Here is a 12,502-nt window from a genome sequence, read left to right as displayed (position 1 = left end):
ATATATAAATACGGGTTACACAGGACACCCGTCGTCAAAACGGGTTAGGCTCTCAGTTATATATATATATCTTGATGCATCCCCAATGTCATCCCAAGTTCTATTATACATTTTCGGCATTCTTGTTTACGTTTCGAAATATACTGTTTCCATTACTGCACACTTATGTCTCTATTCTATTTCCTCTGTTGCTCATATCCTTTCGTACCTAGATCAGTGTATTTCGACCACTTTCAAAAACTTCTCATCTTGCCTCCTTAGTCTGCCTTTTTTGTGTTTTTATTCCTAGGGCCTTATACTTTAATTGCATCTGAGACGTGGGAATTAATTGGAGCTAAACCTTAGCTCAGGTTAATTCCAAGTCGAATGAAGTACATCCCGCCACCGCACCGAGGCGGCTATGAAATAGTATATTTCGGCTGCCGGTTATTCTTTCCTTCGCCTATATATCCTGCCGTCAAGCCCCTTTCAGCGCAGTTCAGCTCAGTCTCAATTGATCACAACTTCAATCTTTCCCTCCCACCCTCTCCTTAACCCCTGTATTTTGGTTCTGCTTTCTGCTTCTTCCTTTTCTTTTTTTTAGTTACCAACTGCGTTCTCATCCAAGCGTGGTGATTGCTGCTGCGACGGATCCTGATCTCATGGTTTCTCCTGGGCAAGGCTGTTAACCAGAGATTAGGTCATTTGGGATGCATCATGATACGTTTAGTTCTAGTGTAGGGTTACTCCGTAACCGTTGCATGTCAGTAGTCAGTTACTTAGATTCATCCCCTAAGGTCAAGGATCCAGTTAGATCTGGATTAGGTTCGCACACTGTAGTCCCAACGGTGTTAAGGTTCGCCAGGGCAACCTCCCTGTTTATTTTTTAGCCTCCGTCTTATACGGGGCGTATAAGTCTCCGTCATCAAAACGGGGCTTATCAACCTCCGTCATCAAAACGGGCTAGGCGACACCTGTCATCAAAACAGGCTAAGTAAGACCCCCGTCATATATAAATACGGGTTACACAGGACACCCGTCGTCAAAACGGGTTAGGCTCTCAGTTATATATATATATATCTTGATGCATCCCCAATGTCATCCCAAGTTCTATTATACATTTTCGGCATTCTTGTTTACGTTTCGAAATATACTGTTTCCATTACTGCACACTTATGTCTCTATTCTATTTCCTCTGTTGCTCATATCCTTTCGTACCTAGATCAGTGTATTTCGACCACTTTCAAAAACTTCTCATCTTGCCTCCTTAGTCTGCCTTTTTTGTGTTTTTATTCCTAGGGCCTTATACTTTAATTGCATCTGAGACGTGGGAATTAACACACGAATGATGCTTAAAATGTCTGAAGTAGCAATTAGAAGCTCTTATTAATTTCGCATAGCGAAAGTACTCTTAGGTTCCAAATAAACGGGCCCCCCCGCTTGTTAATTTTTCGAAAATTTTCCAACCCCCCCGGACCTTATTAGGACCCCCCCGTTTATTAATCTCTAAGAATATTTTCAGCTGTCAAAGAGAAGACCCCTTATTTTGCTCTAAATAGCCTGATTTTAGCCTATTTTTACCTTATTTTTGGGTTTCAGAAGTACAATTACCAACCCCCCCCGGCAATTAGGCCCCCCCCCCCCCGTTTATTGAAATCTAGAAAATTTTCCAACCCCCCCGTTTATTCGAACCCCCCCGTTTATTTGGAACCTAAGAGTATTACGATAGTCTTTCTATGTATCGAGAAAATTTTTAGGGCGCAACTTATGGCGTGGGCGTTTGACTGCGGGCGTACTACGGCCAATATTCTAAAGGTGGAGTCACTCACAAAGATAAAAAGTGATAAAAAACAGGGCCTTTCTTAATAAATAAAATAAGCTAGTGCAAGAAGTGTAACCAAGCCTTTGTAAACATTCATCGTGAGAACTTTTTAATGGCTGCTTGATTTTGAAACTTGCTGCTGCTGTATAAATTTTTATCATGTTTTCTGGTCTTTTTGAGAGTGTTTAAAGAGGTTTAATATTCGTTTAATACTAAGTATTTTATATTTGTGTAGTTAGTGAATGCACCAATAAATTGATCATGCTCAGTAAGTAGTGCAAAAAGAGTTAATTTTCCACAACAATAACATTATTATTATACCCTTTCTTCTTCTCTTCTTCACCAAAACTACAAACAGCACAGGTATGATCTTTTTTTCCTTTTTTCACCAGATAGTTATGTGTTAATAGTAAATCCAGTTGTGACAAACAGTCAGTTTTAGCAACTATTTCTTAGAAATCATGTCAATTGAAATTCAGCAATCATTTTTGTAAATAATCGAAACGACCCTGCCTAGACACTGCCGTACATTGTCATTGTACGGTGATTTACGGTGGGTACGGTGGGGTGTAGCAGATTTCAAATTAACCTATTTTCACCGCCGTACAAAGGACATTTAGATCCAGCCCTATCGTACACCACCACACAATGTCCCTCGTTAATGATGACAGTTTTTTATCCGATGAAGTTTGATTGGTGTTCGATGAGTTTGGTTAGTAAAAGTTCCAGCTTTTCCTCCTCGATGGGATGATAGATATTGGCTCGCTCTTTAAGCCCTGGGGGGGTACTAGGGCAAGATGGGTTACGGGGATGCTCCGCTGGTCAGGGTACCTTTTTTGACCTCCACGAGTCCCAGGTAGGGTCGCAAAAACACCAAAATAGAAAAATCAGTCCCCCGTAGGGTGCCTATTTTTGGAAAATTTGGGGAAAAAGTAGGAAATTTGAGAAAATTTTGGAATTTCAGTCCCATTCAGGGTCACTTTTTTCGCAAATTTCGAGTCCCACGTAGGGTCCATTTTTCGAACGTCAGCGGAGCACCCCCGTCGGTCGACAAGGGTAGTACCCCCCCCCGGGGGCGTCTGCTAATAAGCCGTCGGAATGTAAAAAGAATGGACAACAAGGTAATAAATCAAACTAATCGAGGTTCAATCAAACTTCACCCATGTTGATACACCTTTTGCTAATTAGGATTTTCATTTTGAATCATGGTACCCTTGTTTGTATAAAATTCCCATTTCTGCACTAAGATTCTTGTTACTTTTCTTGAATCTTTCTCCTATATATTTTTCACGGGATAAACGGCAAGAGATTGGGGAGGGTTTGTTTAATGGGATGCAGTTTAAAGCAGTTATAAAGGAGTCAAAGTTTAATCTCAAAGGCTAGTTTTTACCCTGCCATTTTCTAGTCCAGAAGCTGGAGCTCAACTACTCAACTGCTTTTTGCTATTAATGGGCTCTTCCAGAAAATGTCCGTACATGGGAGTGGAGGATATATGTCCGGAGGGGGGAGGTAGTGAAAACCTTTTTGAAAGATCTACAAAATTTGCCTTGTCCTGGGGGGGGGTAAACTTGCTCTCAAAGGGGTCAACTGATGCTTGCCTGGGCAGGGGGTTAGACCTGCTGTCCGGGGGATCAAAAGTCACAATATCCAGGGAGGGTTTTTCCAAAAAAATTTATATCCTTCACCCCCCCCCCATATTCAATTTTTTTCTGGAAAAGTCCAATGATTTTGATGGTGGTGGGTCATCATTCATATCAGAAAGCGAAGATTTCTCAATTTTAGATAAATTCTACTGTTTATAGAAAGAAGTTGATATAAACTTTGCGCAAGTGAAAGAAGTCTTTATCACAAGTTCCTTCAAAGCACAAAATGAGGTTTCTGCCATAAGAATGAAAAGTTCATTTTTTCTTCTTCATTTTCAAAAAAAACTATTCTTTAGTCGCATTTTTTAAGGAATCTTCTTTTTAATGGATTGAGATTTTTCATTGAAAAAAAACAGGGTATCTATGACCTGTGTGTACAATACATTGTGTATATTCTCGTCCCTCACATGACTAAAGGTTCAATCTCAAAATAAGTGTCTTGGAAAATTGGAAATCTTGCAATCCTGTTCTGCTTTGAGATTGGCCTTTTTGTCATATGAAAACATCGACTATTCCTCTACATGAAAAAAGGGCAATCTCTATCTCAAAAAGATGACCACTACAGTAAAACTCTAAATTTCATAAGGTATTAATTTTGAGATTAAACCTTAAGTCATGTGAGGGACTGTAACAGAAGGGTGTCCACCAAGAAATGAGTCACACTTTTCCTTTATCGCAGCACATATTTGTAATCAAAGATGATTCAAAACTAAAAAGTAAATACAAAATGAAAATCAAAATCTAAACAAAAATAAATGACACGCCTACTTTTATACAAAAAGTTGACAAAAGTTGAGAACTGACCTAAATCCTTTAATGTCTACTTGAAATTGAACAATAGTTGAATACAAAAGTGAATAGAAAAGTCTTGAAATTGAAATGTAATAAATATAATATATAAATGAATAATTACCAGTATGCCAGGAATGGGGAGCTGCAAAGTGTGAAGTCAAAAGTGAAAAGGCAAACAAAAGAATGATGTGATTTGTATATTTGATGTTGACTCTTCAAAGTCTGAGTGACAACTGAATGATGATGTGTGATGATGTGGTTTTGAAGTATGATATATAAACAAAAAGCAAAGTGGATAAATACTAAACATAGTTGACAAAATTGATAAATAAATATAAATTAATTAATTTCTATGAATAAATTACCATAAATAAACTTGAATTGGGATTTGTATTTGCAGAACAGAAAAACTACTAGAAAAATGCAAAGTGGACATGCAATAAAATAATGAAAATGTAAATAGATCCTAAACTGAAAGCTGTGATCAAATTTGAGATGTGACTTGATCATTAGAAATTTTGCAGTCTTGATAGTCAATTTTGCTCATGTAACAGGGACGTTTTGTGTAACGCTTCATTCAAAATGCATAATGCTGCAGGAGTCACGTTTCACGCGTCTTCGTCGTTGATGTTCAAGTATTATGCGAAATTTTCGACTTTAAAAGTCGTCTTCTTTTATTTATTGAGTGAGACGAGTCAAACCATTCAATTGAGTGAGACGATTCGAATGATTCGATTGAGTGAGAAGATTCAAACGATTCGATTGAGTGAGAAGATTCAAACGATTCGATTGAGTGAGACGATTTGCACGCTTCGATGAGACGATTCGATTGAGTGAGACGATTCGAGCAATTCGATTGAGTGAGACGATTCAAGCAATTCGATTGAGTGAGACGATTCGAGCAATTCAATTGAGTGAGACGATTCGAACAATTCGATCGAGTGAGACGATTCGATTGAGTGAGACGATTCGAGCGATTCGATTGAGTGAGACGATTCGAACGATTCGATTGAGTGAGACAATTCGAACGAGTGAGACAATTCGAACGATTCGATTGATTGAGATGATTCGATCAAGTCGATTGAATGAGGTGCTTTGAGCAAGTTGATTTGTTGAGATGTTTCAAGTATTTCGATAGGTTGAGGTGTTTTGGGTATTTCGATTGGATGAGATGTTTCACGCAAGTGGAATTGCTTTTGGAGATTGACAAACAAGAATCTGATGTTGCTGGCATTTGAGATATGAGAATTGATGGTTGAATTTTGTAGGTACTTGGTTGAAGTTTGGAAGTTGTCGGTTGAAGTTTGGAAGTTGTCGGTTGAAGTTTGGAGGTTGTCAGTTGAAGTTTGGAAGTTGTCGGTTGAAGTTTGGAAGTTGTCGGTTGAAGTTTGGAAGTTGTCGGTTGAAGTTTGGAAGTTGTCGGTTGAAGTTTGGAAGTTGTCGGTTGAAGTTTGGAAGTTGTCGGTTGAAGTTTGGAAGTTGTCGGTTGAAGTTTGGAAGTTGTCGGTTGAAGTTTGGAAGTTGTCGGTTGAAGTTTGGAAGTTGTCGGTTGAAGTTTGGAAGTTGTCGGTTGAAGTTTGAAAGTTGTCGGTTGAAGTTTGAAAGTTGTCGGTTGAAGTTTGGAAGTTGTCGGTTGAAGTTTGGAAGTTGTCGGTTGAAGTTTGGAAGTTGTCGGTTGAAGTTTGGAAGTTGTCGGTTGAAGTTTGGAAGTTGTCGGTTGAAGTTTGGAAGTTGTCGGTTGAAGTTTGGAAGTTGTCGGTTGAAGTTTGGAAGTTGTCAGTTGAAGTTTGGAAGTTGTAGGTTGAAGTTTGGAAGTTGTCAGTTGAAGTTTGGAAATTGTCGGTTGGTGTATGGAAGTTGTCGGTTGATTCAGTTAGATCTCTTTTGCGCCTGAATCTCATTAGTAGTTCAGCTCTTTCTTGTTGTTGTTGTTCTTTCTTGCCCAGTACTACTAGTCTAGATGCTAAGCGTTCTTCAAACTTCTTGAAAGCTAACAGAGTTTGATGGTATTGATTTGAAAATTGTTCTTCGTAGGCTTGAGGGAATATGATTTTTAGTTCATTTTGAATTGTCAAATATCGACATTTTAAAGTTTCCATTTCCTCGGTGAGAGGCTTGATTTCAAATTTCAACATCTCTTCTATGTCATAATCATATGGGAAGTCCTCAATGATATTACTAGAGATAACATTTTGCTCTATCAAAAGATCTTTCACCTTATCCCTATTGGTTGAAGTTTGTTGAGGATGTTTGAAGATACTGACCATGTTGATTTCTTTGATTGATTTGTTGTAGTTTACACTATTTCCTCAATGATGATTGACATCTTTTTTGGTTTGAGTGTGTCCACTGTTTTGGATACCAGTGTTGAACCTTTGAATGGTGACTGTTTTGAATACCAGTGTTGAACTTTTGAATGGTAACTGTTTTGAATGTAACAGAAGGGTGTCCACCAAGAAATGAGTCACACTTTTCCTTTATCGCAGCACATATTTGTAATCAAAGATGATTCAAAACTAAAAAGTAAATACAAAATGAAAATCAAAATCTAAACAAAAATAAATGACACGCCTACTTTTATACAAAAAGTTGACAAAAGTTGAGAACTGACCTAAATCCTTTAATGTCTACTTGAAATTGAACAATAGTTGAATACAAAAGTGAATAGAAAAGTCTTGAAATTGAAATGTAATAAATATAATATATAAATGAATAATTACCAGTATGCCAGGAATGGGGAGCTGCAAAGTGTGAAGTCAAAAGTGAAAAGGCAAACAAAAGAATGATGTGATTTGTATATTTGATGTTGACTCTTCAAAGTCTGAGTGACAACTGAATGATGATGTGTGATGATGTGGTTTTGAAGTATGATATATAAACAAAAAGCAAAGTGGATAAATACTAAACATAGTTGACAAAATTGATAAATAAATATAAATTAATTAATTTCTATGAATAAATTATCATAAATAAACTTGAATTGGGATTTGTATTTGCAGAACAGAAAAACTACTAGAAAAATGCAAAGTGGACATGCAATAAAATAATGAAAATATAAATAGATCCTAAACTGAAAGCTGTGATCAAATTTGAGATGTGACTTGATCATTAGAAATTTTGCAGTCTTGATAGTCAATTTTGCTCATGCAACAGGGACGTTTTGTGTAACGCTTCATTCAAAATGCATAATGCTGTAGGAGTCACGTTTCACGCGTCTTCGTCGTTGATGTTCAAGTATTATGCGAAATTTTCGACTTTAAAAGTCGTCTTGTTTTATTTATTGTAGACGAAATAGTATTGAATAGGAAAACCCTAATATACTTAAATTTTATTGATAAATTTTTAAAATTAATTTTGACGATAACATAGATATGGTGGCCAACTTTTGTAAATTGTTGACATAAACATATCTAATTTTTATTGTATATTTTAGGAATCTTTTTAGTTTTTAAATACAAAAAAATGAAGTTTAAAAAAAAATACACTTTATAAGAATGTCCATGATGAAAATGGCCAAAAGATTAAGAATAATGCTAAGAATATCATCATCACGGGATTTGGCTACTTAAGCTAAGAATACCATTTATGCTTGAGACGTATGTACTAAATGTTAAATCTAGTCTGAATTGGAATCCTAACCTAAGAATGCTGTAAGAATATTTTAAGATGATTTTTTCAAAAAAAGTTAAGAATATCCATGATGAAGGATTTACACCATTCTTATAAAAAAGCGTGTATTGTTGAGATTGAATCAATGTGATCGTTTTCAATTTTGTTAATCGGATTTTTATGACCATAAATATTCTACACAATGATAAAATTGACGTCAAATATTTTTGAAAGATGGAGAACGCATGCGTAAATGTTGTTTTGCCACAACCAATTTAACAGCGCTCTAAGTTAGCTAAAATTAAGTGCATGCGAAAATTTAAATTAAAAATAGGTAAGTTATTTCTATTGTGTTCAACTCGACATTTTTCTAATGCTAATGGGCTCGACTTTTGGGTGGGGCTTGAAATAATAAAAATTAAATTTATAACATTTTCATCAAACTATTCTCCTAAAATATATCTCCATTTCTTTATTATTTAAGTGATTCATTTTGTATCCTTTGGCAGATATTTTCTACGTCTGTCCAAAAGAAGTCAGTGGCGTGCCCGGGTATTTCCTAGACCAAAATTTACGCCTGCGCCGCCAAAATTACAAAGGAAACTCTGCGACATGAAATTTATGTTCTCTGCACCTTTTGTGATCTTATTAACTTTGACCTTCCAATGCCTCTTTTTAAACTATTTGAATTGCTTAGAGCAACAATTTACGCACCAATACCACATGAGTTACGATGCGAGAACAATTTTCTCCCAAGTATTCCCCTAAAAATACCCTCTTAGACCTTTTTGATTTGGAAAAACCATATTGTTCGCGGTTTTCTTTTGGTCGCTTTGTAGCCTGTATTCTAATGCCTATCTCGCCGGCACTTCTGGCAGATTTGATTTCGCCGTCAGCGCGATCGTACTTTGACTGAACCATTTGTAGCAGCTATCTATCTATCTAACCAACTACTAAGGAAAACAATTTTGGCGAAAAGAAAATTTGCGGACTTTACAAACTAAGTGCCTGCAAAATTTAAATAGTTGTATTTTCCCAAATATTTCTTATTTAATAGCAATTTTTGGCAAAAAACATACTTCATTCGCAAAATTAAACTCGAAATTAAATTCCCGACAAATTTGGTTTTTCAAGCCATCCACTACCGTGAAAAGCAAATGCCGAAGTCATATTATCCGACCTGTGCCGACCGATCGAGATTTTATTCAGCGCGCAATCAGTAGAGAAAAGAACCATGACGAGAATCCAAGATCTTGGATTAAGTTCAAAGTTAATACTTTTATTCGTCGTCTAAAAGAGTCAGTGATAGAGAATCATAACATAAAGATATGTCTATTATTTCGATTCCATTAAAGTATGTTTAAATTATTCAGTAATTTCCAGTAAACTCGATTTTATGAGAAAAGAAAATCTCTCTCTGATAATTATTTGAAATATTTTCCATTTTATTTACTGGCCATCCCCTCCCACCTAAAGTTCGAATTTTCCCAAACCGAAAGCCGAGCTCTTCTTTCTTTTCGAACGCCTTTTCAGGTGTTCGCTCGGCATAAGTTATTGCGCACCTTGTCTCTTGCTTATAGTTTACACCATCAATTTAATTGTGGTTAAAGAAATTTACGCGTGCGCTTTGAAAAAAATTAAAATATTTGACGTCAAATAACTTTTTATGAAAATCAATCAAATTAGAATATTTTCATTTGCACATGCGTATTGACTTGCACTTGAAAATATTTAACGCTACATGGTAATGTGACATTAAAATTAAAGAATTTTGCATTAATGCTAATTCAAGAGTATTCTTCCTAGAATTGTTTTTTATAGAAAGTAAACGAAATGAAAACAATTCTTAAAGCAACGATTTACGCACATGGCACATATAAATCACGATACGAGAAAGATTTTCTCCCAAGACTTCCCCTAAAAAGGTCAAAATTTATCCAATCTCGCCCCTCGAAACGAAAACTCATGCCTACGCCTCTGGAAGTTCATACTCTTTCAGATCTATTTTTGATTTGAAAAATCCATATTGTTCGCGGTTTTCTCTTGGTTGTTTTGTAGCCTATATTCTAGCCTGCGATCGTACTTTGACTGAGCCATTTGTAGCAGCGATCTATGCCTCTAACCAGCTGCTAAGGAAAATAACTTTGGCGAAAAGAAAATTTGTTGGATTTTTCCATAATTAAAGGCTCATAGGACCATAGTGAATTTTTGATATTTGCCACGTACAAAATATAAATTTCTACTTGATGTAGCACACAAAACTGTGGCATGTAATACATTTTCTGTTAGGCCAATTATCCTGAGTCTGAAAATTTAAGAATTGGAACGAACAAAATTGATGAAGAAGAAAATGATGACTTTTGCGAAGAAGAGTATTTTAACTTTGAAGAGCTTATTTTCGGCGAAGAAAAAACATTTTGAAAAGTTTTTTGTGGTAGATGGTGTATCTTTTACCGGACTAAAATATATTGCCGGAAAATTTTTCTAAAAGCTTATTTGTCTCAAATTCTTGAAATTAGTGCTTTTTGACCAATTTTTTATTCCAATTTTTCATAGAAAAACAGCCATAACTTTTGATGCATTAATTTAGAAAAATTTTCCGAAAAATTTAAAACAGTTTAAAGCCATGTGTCCACTCCGGATAATTTTCAACGGATCGGTACGGTTCGGAACGGTTTCTATTGTTCTGGGGATTATCTTCAACCCATTCGCTTCATATTTGTTTCACGTAAACTGTTCGAATGTTCACGTGTTTTTGGTCCAAACGGATAGAAAAAAAGTTTTTTTGCGATCCGTGCCGGATCGAAACGGTTCTATTGATTTCAAACAATAGAACATCTGTAGAAGATTAAACTAATTGAATTTTCATTGTATAAATATTGTAAACAGAAAGAATCTGGTTCAGAAAATTTGAAGTGGATATTGCAAAACTGTCCGGATCGGTTTTCCAAAATATTCCGATGCAAACCAATCCGTTGAAAATTATCCGGAGTGGACACAAGGCTTAATTCTTTGCGAACAGTTGGAAAAACTTTAGAACAAAAAGGTTAATCACCCATTAAATCTTACCACTTTTTATAAAAGAAGGTAATGCATGCAACGTATTATTAACATATTATTAAAGTTCATAGCGTCATTTTTGCAATAAAATTCTTAATTACTTTGGGATTTGATTAAAAAGCAATTTATAAAGGCAATTCTTTGTTAAAAGTATTAAAGAACCTAAAACATAACTTTTATGTTCAAATGCGAAAATCAATTTTTCGACTATGGTCAGAGCCCTTAAGTTCCTGCAAAATTTAAATAATTGTACTCATTCCCCAATGTGCTTTTTTCAGGCCTTAAAACAGGTTTTTCTTATATTTGATAGTAGCGATTTTTTGCCAAAAGCATACAGTAAAACCTCTAATTAACGGACACTCTAAAAGGCGGACACCTCTGATTAGCGGACAATTTCATTTTCCCCGGCCGTTTCCTAGTCAAATCCTCATAAAAAAGTTTCTAAAAGGCGGACACTGAATTAGTGGACCCTCTGATTAGCGGACAAATCTTTTCGCACGGAATGGCCAGAACCCCAACCTCGTTCCCTCTGCGCATTATCAGCTTTTTGATGCTTACTGATAGCGCTAGATAATATTCTCTGGCGTCAATCAGTAACGTAAATAAAGCCTGGGATACACGGGTACGAGGTTGCCAGAACCCCTATTTTAGCTCTCCAATTAGCGGACATTGAATATCAAACGGGTCAGAGACGTCCAAAATCGAAAAAAAAATTTTTAGATATTTTTATTTCAAGCACTTATTAGTCTTATTATTCAAATTATTTCTACAAATTTCCAGTTTTCCCTTGACCCATTCAACGAATTTAGGTGGGCCAAAGAAATCATAAATCACTGGTACTTCAAGTCCCTACCCACCACCTCAATTTAACGTCTTGCCAGTCACTCTTGTTCTTCTATGGCCTAGTGTCTGCAGACAAGTACTTTAGACCCCAATTTTGTATTTTCGACACCCTGGGATGGCCTAATTTCAAAATTGGAGCTCCGAGATCAAAAGTTTCTAAAAGGCGGACACTTCTAATTAGCGGACACTAAACCCTTTCCCTGATGGTGTCCGCTAATTAGAGGTTCCGCTGTGCTTCATTCGCAAAATTAAATTCCCGACAAATTTGGTTTTTCAAGCCAACCGCTACCGTGAAAAGCACATACCGAAGTCATATTCCGAACATGTGCCGATCGATCGAGATTCTATTCAGCGCGCAATCAATGCAAAGAAGAGCAACCATGAGGAGAATCCAAGATCTTGGATGAAGTTCAAGTTGATATTTTTATTCCCGTCGTTGGAAACACAACTCAAAAATGTCATCAACGCTTTTTAAAAAGAGTCAGTGATAGAAGATAGATAGTGATAGATTCCGTTAAAGTATGGTAATATTTGCTCTTCATCTTTGATTTTGTCTACAGTGATTAGATTGACACATACGCGATAAAATTTCTATAAAATTTCTTTGATACTCAGGGTAGCCATTCACTAACCTGATAACAGCTGTTCGTAATTTTCTTACGCGCACGGTAAACCTCTGAAGACGCTTGAAAATTATACATCTGAGGAAAATAGTTCTCCCGCGCAAAATTCTACCACAAGAATATTGTTGTGC

The 12,502-nt window shown here is 36.1% G+C and overlaps 1 protein-coding gene and 1 long non-coding RNA gene across 2 annotated transcripts; both read right to left on the bottom strand.

Annotated features, from left to right (window-relative positions):
• Positions 1-5,012: 5,012 nt before the first annotated feature.
• On the bottom strand, positions 5,013-6,503 carry LOC136813770 (phosphoglycerate kinase-like). Its single transcript, XM_067070262.1, has one exon. The coding sequence runs from the start codon at positions 6,501-6,503 to the stop codon at positions 5,013-5,015; it is 1,491 nt and encodes a 496-aa protein (XP_066926363.1).
• Positions 6,504-6,706: 203 nt separating this feature from the next.
• Positions 6,707-7,183, bottom strand: LOC136813729 (uncharacterized). The gene is made up of 2 exons (XR_010847539.1): positions 6,957-7,183; positions 6,707-6,752 (listed from the first exon to the last, which is right to left on the bottom strand). It is a non-coding gene; the product is annotated as an uncharacterized lncRNA (long non-coding RNA).
• Between the last annotated feature and the right edge of the window lie 5,319 nt (positions 7,184-12,502).

The sequence above is a fragment of the Clytia hemisphaerica genome, unplaced genomic scaffold (genome assembly GCF_902728285.1).
Source record: "Clytia hemisphaerica strain Z4C2 unplaced genomic scaffold, Clytia hemisphaerica genome assembly, whole genome shotgun sequence".
Lineage (NCBI taxonomy): Eukaryota > Metazoa > Cnidaria > Hydrozoa > Leptothecata > Clytiidae > Clytia > Clytia hemisphaerica.
This window is presented reverse-complemented; position numbering and strand designations above follow the sequence as displayed.

Bases quoted from the DNA above. Each gene is read 5' to 3' on its own strand.
- LOC136813770 (XM_067070262.1), bottom strand. From the start codon at position 6,503: ATGGTCAGTATCTTCAAACATCCTCAACAAACTTCAACCAATAGGGAT.